Source organism: Saccostrea cucullata, unplaced genomic scaffold (assembly GCF_032062105.1).
Source record: "Saccostrea cucullata isolate Sc308-1 unplaced genomic scaffold, CSIRO_AGI_Scuc_v1 ctg319, whole genome shotgun sequence".
Taxonomy (NCBI): domain Eukaryota; kingdom Metazoa; phylum Mollusca; class Bivalvia; order Ostreida; family Ostreidae; genus Saccostrea; species Saccostrea cuccullata.
In genome coordinates, this window is record NW_026920610.1 from 658,774 (window position 1) to 673,334 (window position 14,561).

Consider the following 14,561-nt stretch of genomic DNA (forward strand, 5'->3'; position numbering starts at 1 on the left):
ATTCATGATCGATGTATATATGGTCAATTTAAGCGTGATGACCTGACTAGCGCCCGCTCAAGTCGTTATTGATTAGTCAGCGGACAAAGAGCGGCCTTTAAAAAAATTCACCATGATAAAAATTGGGACATTCATTTACAAGGACACCGCATTTTAACCCGTGAAAAGCTCTACGCTTGCCTTCTACATGTGTGTATCATGTGAATTTTTGACTCGCAAGGTGAACATGAATACAAATATAGAACACTCTGACGGATAAATTGCTCTACATTTTGTATTTAAATTTACTTACGATCAGTAGATTCAAAACATATCTAAAACATTCGCATTTTTTACATGCTATTTATTTTCAAATGGAAAAAAGTAATAATTTAAAACACCGATTCAAACTGTGGCTGAATTTACATGTTATATGCCCAAATAATTTAAATTAATATGCTCAGCTTCATAGGGAAATTTCATAGGGAAAGAGAATGCCCAACTGACTAGATGAAAGTGCAAATGATGCAAATAATAAATTTCTAAAATATAAAGAAATCGTATTATTGTAAACATTCTATATGATGTTAAAAATCCCATCTTTCTGCAACCATCCTTATCATTAATCTATACATTTTTTAAAAACTTTAAATCCCTTATTGTGACAGTTTGAATGAAAAATTAAATAAAACTACGCGGTGAAACTTGTTCATTTTACTCATTAAAACATGCGTATGACCCAATTTTTTGACAAAAGATTGTTTGTATCATCTGTACTTAATGTAGCTTTCTTGAGAACTTAAACCTATACTGCTGCTTTTTTTTCATCTGATTGTAGTTGTAAATATTTAGTTTTCTTAAATGTCCCATCTTACATGTACATGTACGCAATTATCCATTCAAAATGGCCCAAGAAGCAAAAATCTTATAAAATTTGAAAATGACATTTTTGAAACACTAATACGAACAGTGAAATAGTCGCTATGCACTTAACTAAAACTCTTCCCTAGTGTAGAATGTTATGCTTGCTTTGACACATTTTCTCTCTAAAAATGATATAAGGAAGATTAATCTTGCTCCGGTCCTTCAAAAGATTTTCCCCAAGTGAGGAAGTACACAACATTGTGAAACAAGAAAACTTTGTTTATTTATATAATAAGTATATTCTTCTTTTAACATAAAAAATCTAATATAATGTTCATTTGTTTGTTTAATACAGTTACGTATTGTTAGCAGATGCTCAGACTTCTCATTCACTTCAGGTTTTGAGTTCACATTTTTAATAAAACCATGGTTTGTAAATAAATGAATACATGAATATTATTGCATTTGTTCATTTGATTTTATAAAACAATGGAAAAACAAATATCAAATACAAATTGTTAAATATAAACTGAACCAAGCATTCATTCAGCACGTGAATAACTTAGAATTGTCAACATAAATCTTTAAACTATTAAAATTTGTTAAAATAGTCAAACTTTGGGGACTTTAGGAAGCAGGGGGGCTACACAGATGGCAGTTGGATAATACTTATATGGTATACCATTGTCATTAGACACATCCTTGAAGATTTACTACATTAAATAGGGACAATAAGATTCAGTCCTGTTCTAATGTTTTTAGTCCTGCTACGACAGCATACCCACTTAAACAGACGAGAAGTTTGGTGATGCTGTGACAATGGGAAAATTCTCGATGTAGAATCTCAAAGAACGTCACATAGAAAAACGTCCCCGTGGCTATACTCTGCAAGATTCCAATAGTCAGCGACTGACTGGTACCGTCCTGTGTGACTGCCATGCCTATAAGGACGCCAGCAGACGACAGTATCGCAAACACAAGAAGAAAGGCGGTCATTTTACATCCGGTTCCCAAAATCTGATGCATTTCCATTCCGACACTAAAAGACACAACACACTTGTGAAGAGATATGGCCAGTACCAGAGACCAAACAGTTAATTCAGTTTGTTGAAGTCCTACAGCCAAGCCTTCAAAAATCATGTGTAGAGACAGGGCCAGGACAAAGAGAGAAGCCCGAAGCGGAGACGGGGCCACCTGAATAGCCTCTCTGACGTCATCGTGTACACCGGAAGCAGAGAGATGATCCTCTACAGTTTCCCTATTAGGTTCAGGAATCAATTTGTCATTCTCTGGAATTGATCTGTAACCATCGCGAGAGCAGTCATTGTTTACCCCCGGGCCATGACCAACTCCATGCATAATTCTCAAGAGTACAACCTCCATGATAAGAATGATAAAGAATCCACAACTTACGGTTAATTCATGAATAGGGTAATGTATTGTTGTGCCGTTCTCACCCCTACCATCCAAGGCTTCTCTCATGTCTTCCTCAGACTCTGCCAGCAGATGTAACATTGCAGTAGCGAAAAACACACCGCCAGCAAAACAGTTCAGGTGACTGATGATATTCTGGATTCTCCATCTTATGGAACCTCCCTTCAAACACCTCACGACGAGGGGAGGTATCAGCCCGAAGATGAATGTGATGAAAAATATTGTGAAAAAAGCAGCGACTTTATTTCCTGTCAAAGAAACCATTGTCAAATGCTCCAGTGTTAAACTTACACAGCTACATAATGTATAGACCATGTGGATTAAGTCACATGATCGTAGTCCTTGGTCCTAAAAATAAACATCAATAAAACCGTTTTCACTCCACTGCGCTACGTATGCCCGACTGTCGGTTTAAAGGGAAGTTGGTTTTGTCTATGTACTATTATGTGACCTTTTGACCTATACTTCCCGGATTTTTTTGCTGGTGTGATGTACAGTTATACTTAATATTTTTAGAATTATTTCATTTCCGTGTCTCAATTTATTGAAAATTAATTAAATACATTGGCGGATCCAGAGGGGGGGTTCCGGGGGTTGGAACCCCCCCCTTTATTTTTTGCCAAGTGGAGAGAGAGAGAGAGAGAGAGAGAGAGAGAGAGAGAGAGAGAGAGAGAGAGAGAGAGATAAAACATTTTCTGAGAAAAAATATTTGTACGTCTAACTTATGTATTGAATAGATAGATTCCCACACATTTAATTTCCTCCATTCACCTTCATTATTATTTATTTATCGAGCGAATGGTAGAAAATATTCTACTTATTTCTATATATCTTATATATGATATGCAACATGTGAGGTTTAATTTGACTAGACTAGACTGTTGATATGATATTCCCGCGATCTTTGACTGTGTTGGCTACATATATAATTATATGTACCCTTTTTAATCATATCTTTTGAGAACTAACATAAAACTCTTTGCTTTAAACCCCATCTGCATCTTACCCCCCAAAAGTTTTTTTTTTTCAAATTCTAAAAGAAAATTCTTATTACTCTAATTTGGAAATGCTGCAGATTCATTCATTTTTCTAACGCTTCATTAGTTTTTGAAATGAGTTTATATATTCTGACTTGGGGTACTTTTTCAAAGAAGAAAAGGGATGTAAACAAAGATATTATTTACCATATCATAAGATCTTTCAATACATGTGTGTGAATCTTTGCTTGAGAGTGTGTAAGGGGGGGGGGGGTAGAGGGACACAACCCTGGAACCCCCCATTCAAAAACTGCTGGATCCGCCCCTGAAATACATGACAATTTTTGTATATAGACAAAATTAATTAATTACAGCAATTTGAGCGAAATTTACAGCACTATATAAGTTTTTATTGACTGCCATTATATATTTCTTTTTAAACAATTTATTTATATATTAAATAATTTATTTCATAGTTAAATTCCTCATGTAGAAAGTATATTACGGTAAGTAGTTTTTGCTTAAGAATTTTTAGGGAAGGATCAGTGTTGAAACTCAATAACTTAATCATGCATACTATTTAATTTTATCAGGACTTTGCTATTTACATGCATGATACAATAATCTTGTCCAGATATTGGAAGCTGGTTTTTTTAATATTATTAATAGTTACATGTACATGTACTAGTCTGTTGGGAAATGTTATACAGTGGTAACTTTTTCGTAGTCAGATATTTTGTATTGACCGAAAGAACAACTATTTTGATAAAACGATTAATCTTTCTCAGTTATATAATTATCTCTGAATATGTCCTGTGAATGATTCTTGACTTGACTTTCTATTCGCATTGGTCCATTGGCATTAACTTGACCCCAGGCCCTTCGGTCTATCTCGGAATTCTTCTGTAATCTAAGCACTAAAGAAAGCAATTTATTTTGAGTTCACGTGAAGGTGAACATAACGTAGTATTTTTATGCCCCGTAAACAAAGTTTCGGGGGTATACAGTTTTTGTCCTGTCCGTCCGTCTGTCTGTTTGTCTATCTCTCTGTCTAGCTGTCTCTGTAATCTCTATCTGTCTGTCTGTTTGTCCGCAAAAACTTTAAACTTGCCCATAACTCTTGATTTAGTGGAGCTATGACTTTTATATTTCACATGTGCATTCCCTGTGAAGAGAGCTTTCTTTGGGTACCACCAAATTTGACCTCTTGACCTTGATCATGGAGTTTGACCAACTTTTATACAAAAATTCCAAACTTTTACTTAGACGATATCTTTTGAACAGTAGATACCAGGACTTTTTTTTACTTTATATATGTATTTCTTGTGAAAAGATTTTTCATTAGATACCAATAATTTTGACCTTGACCATGGAGATCTCCATACTTACGGAAAAAAAACCCTTGAATATTGGCCATAACTTTTGAACGGTAAGGGCTAGTGCTTTCATACTTCATTTGTGCAATCTTTGTGAGAAGACCTTTCATTGGATACCAAGAACTTTGACCTTGACCTTGGCGTTTGACCTACTTTTGAAAAGCAAACCTTGACCTTAACTTTTAAAGGGTTAGGGCTAGTGCTTTCAAACTTCACATATTTAATCCTTGTGACAAGACCCTTCATTGGATACCAAGAACTTTGACCCTTTGACCTTGGACTTTGACGTACTTTAAAAAAACCTTGACCATAAATTTTAAGGAGTAAGGCAATTGCTTTCACACTATTCATATTTAATCCTTGTGACAAGACCTTTTATTTGATATCAGGAATTTTGACTTGACCTTGGAGTTTGACCTACTTTTTAAATTTTTTAACTTTTGCCATAAGTTTTGAAGGTATAGGGGTAAGGCTTCCATACCTCACACACACACATATATATATATATATATTCTTTGTGGCAAGACCTTTTATTGGATACCAATTACCTTGACCTTGGAAATTTCTTGTGAATAAACTTTAACCTTGGCGTACTTTTATATTTCACAATTGCATTTACAGTAAGAATACCCTTCTTTGGGTACCAATATATTAAATTTGCGTTTTAAGAAAAGTTTACTCTTCGCTGTTACCATACGGGGACATCATTGTTTCAGAAAGGTAACACATCCTGTTTTCTATTCAATTCTTTATTCACTCGAAAAAAAAAATCACTGGTACAAGAGGTACATATATAATATATACATATATACAAACCAAGAAATCTAGTACAGGGTAAAAAAAATAGACAAGTACACACACACACACACACACATACCCACTCACACACACACACACACACACACATATATAAAGAATAAACATATAATCAGTTATATAATATAATATACATGGAGGATTCGAGATGGACAGTTTTGAAAATTTTGCTAATAAATTTTGACAATGATTTTTGTATTTCTACATTATTACTGTTCATTCTACAATGTTGGATCACAGCCAGCCAGAGAGATATAGGAATTATTCACTAATATAATCTCAATTTTTATTCTAATAACTTACGGAAGAGGTATAAGCCACAAAACTTGAAGAGAGAGAGAGAGAGAAAAAAAAACGTACATCACGCCTGTTACAAATAACATCAAATCTTTCAAAACTATTGTCATTTTTTAAAAGTTTATTATTCTCGGTATATAGCATACACTGCCTACTTGTAACTTATGTGCAATTTTTGAAGACTACTTATGTCACTGCACAATCAGCTTTATTTATAATGTAGAAGATGACATAGTACCTATATAGATCTTTTCTGATACAGTTTAACAGATCAATATTTTACAGAGATAAATGAACTTAAAGTGGATCTTTAGATATTTTTGTAACTTTGAAAATCTTTCGCATTTTCTAATGGATAGTAAGGAAGCGTATTGCTGCCACTTGAAAAAAAATATTGTAAGTCGGGATAGAGACTACAGAATTTAGAAAAGATCCATTTAGATTAAGATTTAGTATGCATTGGTCGTTTCATTAACTCGTGTACATAAATACCAATTAAAATTGGAAGAAAAAAAACGTAAAATTTAAGAGATAAAATTTGACTTTTTTGATAAACTTTACGCAAAAATTTTATCATTATAGAGACGACAAAATGTCAAGCTGGGTGTGATATATTTTTACTCCCCCCACTCTCATTCTCTCTCTCTTACTTTTTTTGCTCATATAATTATATAAATATTTGTACCCAGTTTACATCACTTCCTTTTTTCTTCAAGGCATAATGTTCTAAAATTTAATAAAATGACAGGATTTTTGGCTCTTTTGAAATAGTATTTCTCATCTATGTATAGAGAAAAAAACCAAATTTTCAACTCATTCGATTTTATTATTATTCGAATTTTTAATGATATTTATTTTGTGCACTCCAGGATTATTTTATAACAAATAACATTCAAAGGCATTTTTTCATGCTTGATGAAAAATTGACTGGTCTTATAAATTGTGAAAGTTTTTCAGGCAGCAATTTAAACATTTTTCGCTGGCCAGAGGTTATTTCTGACTGACTTCTCTCCTAGCAAACCCTCTGTGAGGAGAGTAGCATCAGAAACTCTTGGCTAGCAAAGGTGTAAACCATGTTGTTTTCAAAAGGACAAAGGGAGTAATTATGCCTTTGCTTGTTTGTCTTTGGTGGTGCTGGTCCAAACGACTTCGTTAGTTAATTAGTCCTCTTTGTGCTTTGAACACATACGGCCCTCACCGAGGACCTCCATCTCTGTCTGTCTGGTCGGACATTGACTGTACAATGCCCCAAGTCCATCCCTGTCAGATCTTTCATCTCTTTTTCTCCTGACCGTCGCCATGTCTCCTTTGGTCACCCTCTGTTTCTCTTTCCTGGTGTAGTCCATCATAAGGCTACCCTTGGTATATCTGATTGTTTCATTTTCATGACATGGCCAATCTATTTCCAATTTTCCATTGTTTCACTTAAATCTGATCAGATATGGCAACTGTGTGAGTTCTTTCATACAGCTCCTCATTGCCAGAATATCCTGAGTATTCTACGAAGACATCTTGTTTGGAAGATATATAGTTTTTGAGTGATGCTATTTGTCACCTTCCAGGACTCGGATCCATAAAGGAGGACTCCAACGACATTTGTTTTGGATATCCTTATTTTGGTTCTGATAATTGACGATTTCCAAATGTCCAGTAGGTTGGCAAAAGTGGCACGGGCTTTTAAAATTCTATTCAGCTTCCATGGTGAAATCTGCATTGGTTGTGATCTTACCGACAAGGCATGTAAATTTGTCTACTTCTTCTATTCTGTTATTTGCTGTAACTTTCTTATCTATCTTTGTATTTATATTCATTAAATTTCTTTTGTTTACATTTATAGTCCAATTCGTCTACTATACTCTACCAGGTCACCAGTTTTTATCCGTATATCGCTGTGCTGGTAAAGCGATGTCATCTGCACAGCTAAGATCTTTAGTGACTGTTGAAATGTCCAGGATATTCCTCTACTGACCTGACTGGTAGTGATTCTTATACACATTCAATGCAGAAAGTAAAGAGCCAAGGTGAAAGCAGACATCCCAGTCGTACCTTAGTTTCGATTGGGTAGCTGTCTGTCAGTTCAGTGCCTCAGATCACCTTTGCCTGGAAGTTCTTGTATAGCATCTGAATGATGGATTTGATCTTGTTAGGGATGCCATTATGTCCAGGGATCATCTTTAAAGCAGGACGATGTATACTGTCAAATGCTTAGGCAAGGTCGATGAAATTGGAATACAACGAAGCATTCCATTCATTGCTCTGTTCTAAAATTTTCCCCAAGGAATATATCCGGTCTGTGCATGATTTCTTTTTCTGAATCCATCTTATCCTTTATGAAGACTGAGACCATTCTGTTTTAGATGACTCTGCACAAGACTTTGTTGCTAACTGAAAACATCATAATTCCTCTCCAATTTCAGTATCAGCTAAGGCAACTTTCTTGGGCAACTTTACTGTGAGATCGACCTTCCAATCTTCTTGTGTTGTGTCTGTCTGCCAAATAGATTTCAGGATATCTGTGAGAAGTCTGGGCGTTTTTTCCTCACATATTTATTCAAATATAAGCCAGGATTTTACATTACCCCTACAATCCAACCTGACTAGGGGGTATGGGGTGATATAACTTAAATCACAGTCACTCACCCATACATACAGATAAACGTTCACTCAACAGACTGAAGAAAGGAGATCGAGAGAAAGAAAGGTAACTCTGGCTGTTTTTATACAAACCCAATATACATTACTTGCACTATAGTTACACTATTTTGTTTTTGAAAAAAAGACATATTTCTAGTTAAATATGGTTCTATCTATTTATGTTTGGGTATTGTTGCTAACAAAAAAAGAAACTTAAATCTAACTGTAATAGAGTGAAATTTTATATGTTTTTAATCAATTTATTTTTCAGGTATTTTCGTTGATTTAATTATTATTTTCAGAGTTTAAATTGAAATATTTAAATAAAGATTTATTTCATTCAAATTATGAATTCAAGTATGTGTTTCGTTATTTTATCATTTATGAAGTCTTACAGGTAAAGTATTTATCTTTCTTTTGGGCTTACCTGTAGATTTGTAGCTATTTATAGATCTGGTTAGATAGTGGTCATTCTGGATTGGTCAGGTGATTTTTAGGAGGGAATTCTATTTTTTTTTTCATGCCCAAGCATTCTGATGGGTGTGTGTGTTCTAGTGCAGTTTTTAGAAGTTTTTGCTTTGAGCTGAATTTGATATTCTTGGTTTGAAAATATTTCTGGACAGAGTTTATTCCTTTACCAGGTTAGTGTTTAGTTTAGGTTTTCACATTTCTTTATTTTTCCTACTTTATCTACTTTGTGTGAATGTTTGAATGTTAGGCTGAGTATGAGGGAGTGAAAGTCTTTTGTGAGATTTGTATGAAAGCTGTAAATAAGTTATGTAAATATAACAGCATTAAATAGAGTTTATTTTAATTCTAAATAATTTGCTAAAATTAGAATGGAGATAGTGAGTGTATTAAAGTTATAAAGTTTTGAAGTAAATTCCTAAAGTATTCATTTTTCTAAATAATTACCTACATTGAGCAGTATATCATTTTTTTTACATTTAGAACACCACATATTCATACAGCTAGACAGCTGAGGTTTTGTATATATGCCAGACCTTTGCACCTCATGGGAGGTAAGGTTAACTGTGTGTTGGTATAAAAATGAACACAGCATTATTTTTTTAAATATTGATGAATTATTCTGTATTTTTGAAAGTATTTAAACTCATTTTTCTTTATTTGTTCAATTCATGTAATTTGAGAGTTTTGCATGAGGTTATCTGTTATTTGAAATTTATCTAGTTTGTGTTCATCAGAAACTATGAATATTCTAAACTTATTTATAATGAGTTTATGATAAACATTTTTGTTAAAAAGGATAATAGTTTACATTGGAAATTTTGGTTTTATTTTATGTTATAACTGCTTTGCCTGTGAAAATTTGCATGCAGAGTTATTGTTCTTGTATTTATAATTTTAATACGTATTACAGGGTCATCTATCTTTACCATAATGGGCAATAGTCTACCATCACAATAAACCCACGTATTATAAACCAGATGGAATGTGTTTGAGTTGTTGCTTATTTCCACCCGGTTTCAATGGCGCCCAACGGAATTGTGATTACTTGGTGTGACAACGCCCATTTTTCATTTCCGGAAACATCTGTTCCACAGTGAAAATTCCACGACTTCGTTGTCTGTGTTTACTTCCGGTTGTGATTTGGTATACGTGAAAAACCACAAGTTTTCCACTGGACAGCTGATTGAGGTTTGAAAATAAAACTTTTTGACTTGTTTCATTCTACAGCAGTTATATTTATTTACCAGTTGACTTGTTCCTGTTATTCGCGAACAATTATTTCCGTTTGTGCACCTGTATGAGACATTTATTTGCAGCAGTGCCAGTACTCGGAAACATGCGTTCAAATTAGACTTGATTTGCTTACAATTTTGCTTTTGTCAAAGTGAATATTTCTGACTCTTTTCGAAACAAATTTTGATTATTTTTTTTCAGGGATTTCAGCAGTATTTGTGTTTATTATTTATTGAATTTATTTATTTTGTTTGTTTATATTTTATCACTTGTGTCTGTCGTTGGTACTTTATACTTATATACACAAACAGACATACATTTACTACAAGGTCAAGGTTACCGGATCCGGAAGTGAGGGTAGTTAGTGTAAACAAATCTTGAAACACTTTAGTTTCTCTGTGTTTACTTATTTTTTTTCAGTCTGTGCATTTATTTTTTTTTTAATTTAGGAATTTATTTTTGTCCCATATTATTTTGAGAGTATACTTATTTTCCATTTAATTTGAAGTTATTTAAATTTTTATTTGATATTTCAATTTCAGTTTAGATAATTTAACATAAATAACTAAAGATAATTTAGAGTTAAATTGTAATTGAGAAGTGAACGAGTCGGTGAATATGTAGTTGCATGTTTTTCTGAATTAACAGTCTTTCTGTTTAACTCTACCCTTGCACATCCTATACTTCTATTACTTTCTTGTAATCATGTGAAGAAATACTTAGAGGTTTGTGACATCAATTAGTTTATTTGGTAGTGATCAGGTTATCATCTAGGTCAGTGGAAGTTTCCTTGATTGGTATATTTGATTACATTTGGTGAGGATTTATTTTTTTTTTTTGTGGGTCGCATTTGAGTTTGAAGGTTTAGAGTTAGTGTTTATATTCAGCCTATCCAGAGTGACCAGATCTATTATGTAGTGTGAAAATATATTTTAGAATCAAAAACTTAGTACATAAGACTATTCCTGTATCGTGCATATAGTAGTAATAGTAGATCGTTAAAGTAAAGTTTGACGCGTATCAATTTTTTTTCTTTCGTGATTTGCTTACGGCTACTTGACGAGCAGCTGATTATTCCATTATTGAAGATTAGATTTTTGGAATAGGTAAGCATACTGATTTTTGTCATTACAAGTGATTTCTCAATCATCATCCAAGATTATGGAAGATCATATGCTTTGTATTTTGTAAATAGTTTGTGATTATTTTTGTTGTTGTAAATATTTGAATGATTTTCATTTTGTGATTTGTATTATTATACAGAGATCATCATGGCGGACAAACAGGACACTATTACAACTCAGCCTACAAGTCCTATTACAACCCAACCTACAAGTCCTACTACTACTTCACAACCTGTGGAAACAATTGTCTACGACCAGATGTTCAAAACATTTCAGGCCATGGGACTTCATCCTAAGGGAGACAACCCAGCTGAACTAGACAAATGGATCAAGGAGTACATTGCTCATTCGAAGGATACCAAACCAGATGTGAAACCCAAAGTTCCTCCACTCACTCTACCACCAGAAGGAACAGGCACAGTCCCTAAGACAAAAACAGTTACTTTATCGCCTTATCCCCCTAAGATAAGAACATTTTCCGGTGGTGATATCAAAGGTGAAGTAGCATATGACATTTGGCGGTATGAAGTGAAAATGGTGATGAAAGATCCTGGTTACACGAAGGAACAGAAAGAGTTTGCCATCCGTCGCTCTTTGACCGGATCTGCCGCTAGAATGTTAATTTACCAAGGACTGGACAAACCAATGAGTGATGTTTTAGACACTCTTGACAGTGTTTATGGTAGTGTGGCAAATAAAGAGCAGCTTTTAGCCGAGTTTTATAGTGCCAAACAGAGAGAGGATGAAGACGTGTCAGCATGGAGTGGAAGATTAGAGGACATCATTGGAAGAGGGTTGGAGAAAGGAGTTGTTAAGAATTCAGAAGTGAATGGTATGTTACATGGAATGCTATGGATGGGACTTAGAGACGAATTGAAGGACATTAGTGGCCACAAGTACGACACAGAGAAAGATTTCAACAAATTGCGTATTGCATTACGACAGTTGGAGAAAGACCATAAGAAGCCAACAAAGCCCCAGATAGCTAAAGCAGCCATTACATCATCAGATAGTGACATTGCAGAGCTTAAGGGTATGGTGAAACAACTGACGCATAAAATGACGAACTTAGAGACCCAACATCAGCAATACAGAGGAAATAACTTCAGAGGAAGAGGAAATCAGAGAGGATCCTGGAACAACAGAGGATGGAAAAACAATAGACCACCTATACAGCAACGTGAGGATACATATGATAGGGATCAACAAGAATCATCCCAGGGAGCTAAGGGAAACAACAGTGATACCGTCTATTGTTATAGATGTAAGCAGCCAGGACACCTACAGATTGGATGTCGGGTGAAACTTGACCACATGAGGAGTCATTTAAACTTCAGGAAGCCTGGACGGAGGGGCCAGTACTAGGCTTGAGTAGAAGAATTATCGATGGTCCCACTATTACAAATAACAGGGTACGCACATCTATACCACCAGGAATGTTTGGGAAACCAACAGAAACGGAAATCATTCTACATGGGAAAAGAATTAAAGCTCTCTTGGACACAGGGTCAACCGTGTCAACAATTAGTAAAGGATTTTACAGAGAGGAATTATCAGACTTAATTGAGATGAAACCGTTGGATGAGATTGTGGAAATAGAATGTGCGGGAGGATCACAACTACCGTATGAAGGATACATAGAGGCTGACATCAAAACTCCAGGGAACAGTAACATCATTACGAGAACCATAATGCTAGTTACTCCAGATAGTCAATACAGTCATCAAGTTCCAGTACTCCTAGGTACCAACATACTACACTCAATGATAGAACAACTGAAAGCAGAACATGGTGTGAGATATCTACAAACAGCTAACCTGACTACACCTTGGTTTATGACCATGAGATGTCTGACACTTAGGGAAAAAGAACTTCGAAGGAATGACAACAGATTAGCTGTAGTGAAAACGAATTGCAGAGTAACGCTTCCACCAAATTCAGTGACGTAAGTTGAGGGTTATTACGATAAGGAATTACCATACCAGGGAACTGCTTCTATTCTTCAATCAACTGAATTATCACCAGACTACAAAGATTTTGATGTCGAACCAGTTCTAAGACCTTACTACTTCAGGAATAACAGACAGGTCACAGTTCATTTATCCAACACAACTTCAAGGACTTTGACGATTCCATCCAGAGGTATCATATGTGAGGTTCAACCCGTCATCATTGAAGATCTACCTAAGATGCCTGAACCGTCTGAGAAGTTCAACCTTTTAGATGAGATTGACATCATAGAGAGTGATTTATCAGATGAACAGTTGGAGAAGGGTAAGTATCTTCTTTTACAGTTCTCGGATATATTCAGCAAAGGAGACCATGATGTAGGACACACAGAGAGAGTGAAGCACAGGATAGATTTGTTAGATGACACCCCTTTCAAGCAGCGGTACAGAAGAATACCTGCATCCATGTTTGACGAAGTGAGATCGCATCTTAGACAACTACTTGACATTGGTATCATACGACCTTCACATTCTCCATACGCATCTAATGTGGTACTTGTGAGAAAGAAGAATGGGAGTCTGCGATTATGCGTCGACTACAGACAACTGAACCAACTGACTAAGAAGGACAGTTACGCACTTCCAAGACTTGAGGATCTTTTAGACTGTATGGCAGGAAATAAGTTCTTCTCTCACATTGATATGAAGTCAGGATATCATCAAGTGGAGATATTGGAGAGCCATAAGGAACGCACAGCATTTTCTGTCGGACCGCTCGGATTTTATGAATTCAATCGCATGCCATTTGGACTCACTAATTCTCCGGCAACATACCAGAGACTTATGGAGAACATCTTAGCTGACCTGAATTTGAAAGTGTGCTGTGTATTCATAGACGATGTGATAATTTTTGGCAAGACTTTTGAAGAACATGTGCACAACATACAACTTGTATTCAACAGAATAAGAGAGGCTACACTGAAAATAGCTCCATCCAAATGCCAATTCTTCAAGAGGAAAGTAAAGTTCATTGGCCATATTGTTTCACAGAATGGTGTCGAGATAGATTCAGAGAAGACAGAAAAAGTTCTTAATTGGCCGAAACCCAAAACACCAGAGGATGTACGCAGAATTCTCGGATTCGTCGGATATTATAGACGGTTTATTGAGAATTTCAGTAGGATCTGCAGGCCATTGACTGACTTGATGCCATCTCCTCTCAAGAAGTCAAAAGGAAAGAACAAACAGATTAAAGAATGGCATTGGGGAATGGAACAGGACAAAGCCTTTGAGACGCTGAAGACTCACTTAGTTTCTGCGCCGATATTAGGATATGCCGACAGCACCTTACCTTACGAGTTGCATACAGATGCCTCAGGTGATTCACTAGGAGCAGTCTTATATCAG

At 35.2% G+C, this 14,561-nt stretch overlaps 1 protein-coding gene across 1 annotated transcript; it reads right to left on the reverse strand.

The window, feature by feature from the left end:
- Positions 1-1,347: 1,347 nt before the first annotated feature.
- LOC134253163 (protein zntD-like) lies at positions 1,348-2,633 on the reverse strand. The gene has a single exon (XM_062735681.1). The coding sequence runs from the start codon at positions 2,590-2,592 to the stop codon at positions 1,582-1,584; it is 1,011 nt and encodes a 336-aa protein (XP_062591665.1). The 5' UTR covers positions 2,593-2,633; the 3' UTR covers positions 1,348-1,581.
- Positions 2,634-14,561: the final 11,928 nt, after the last annotated feature.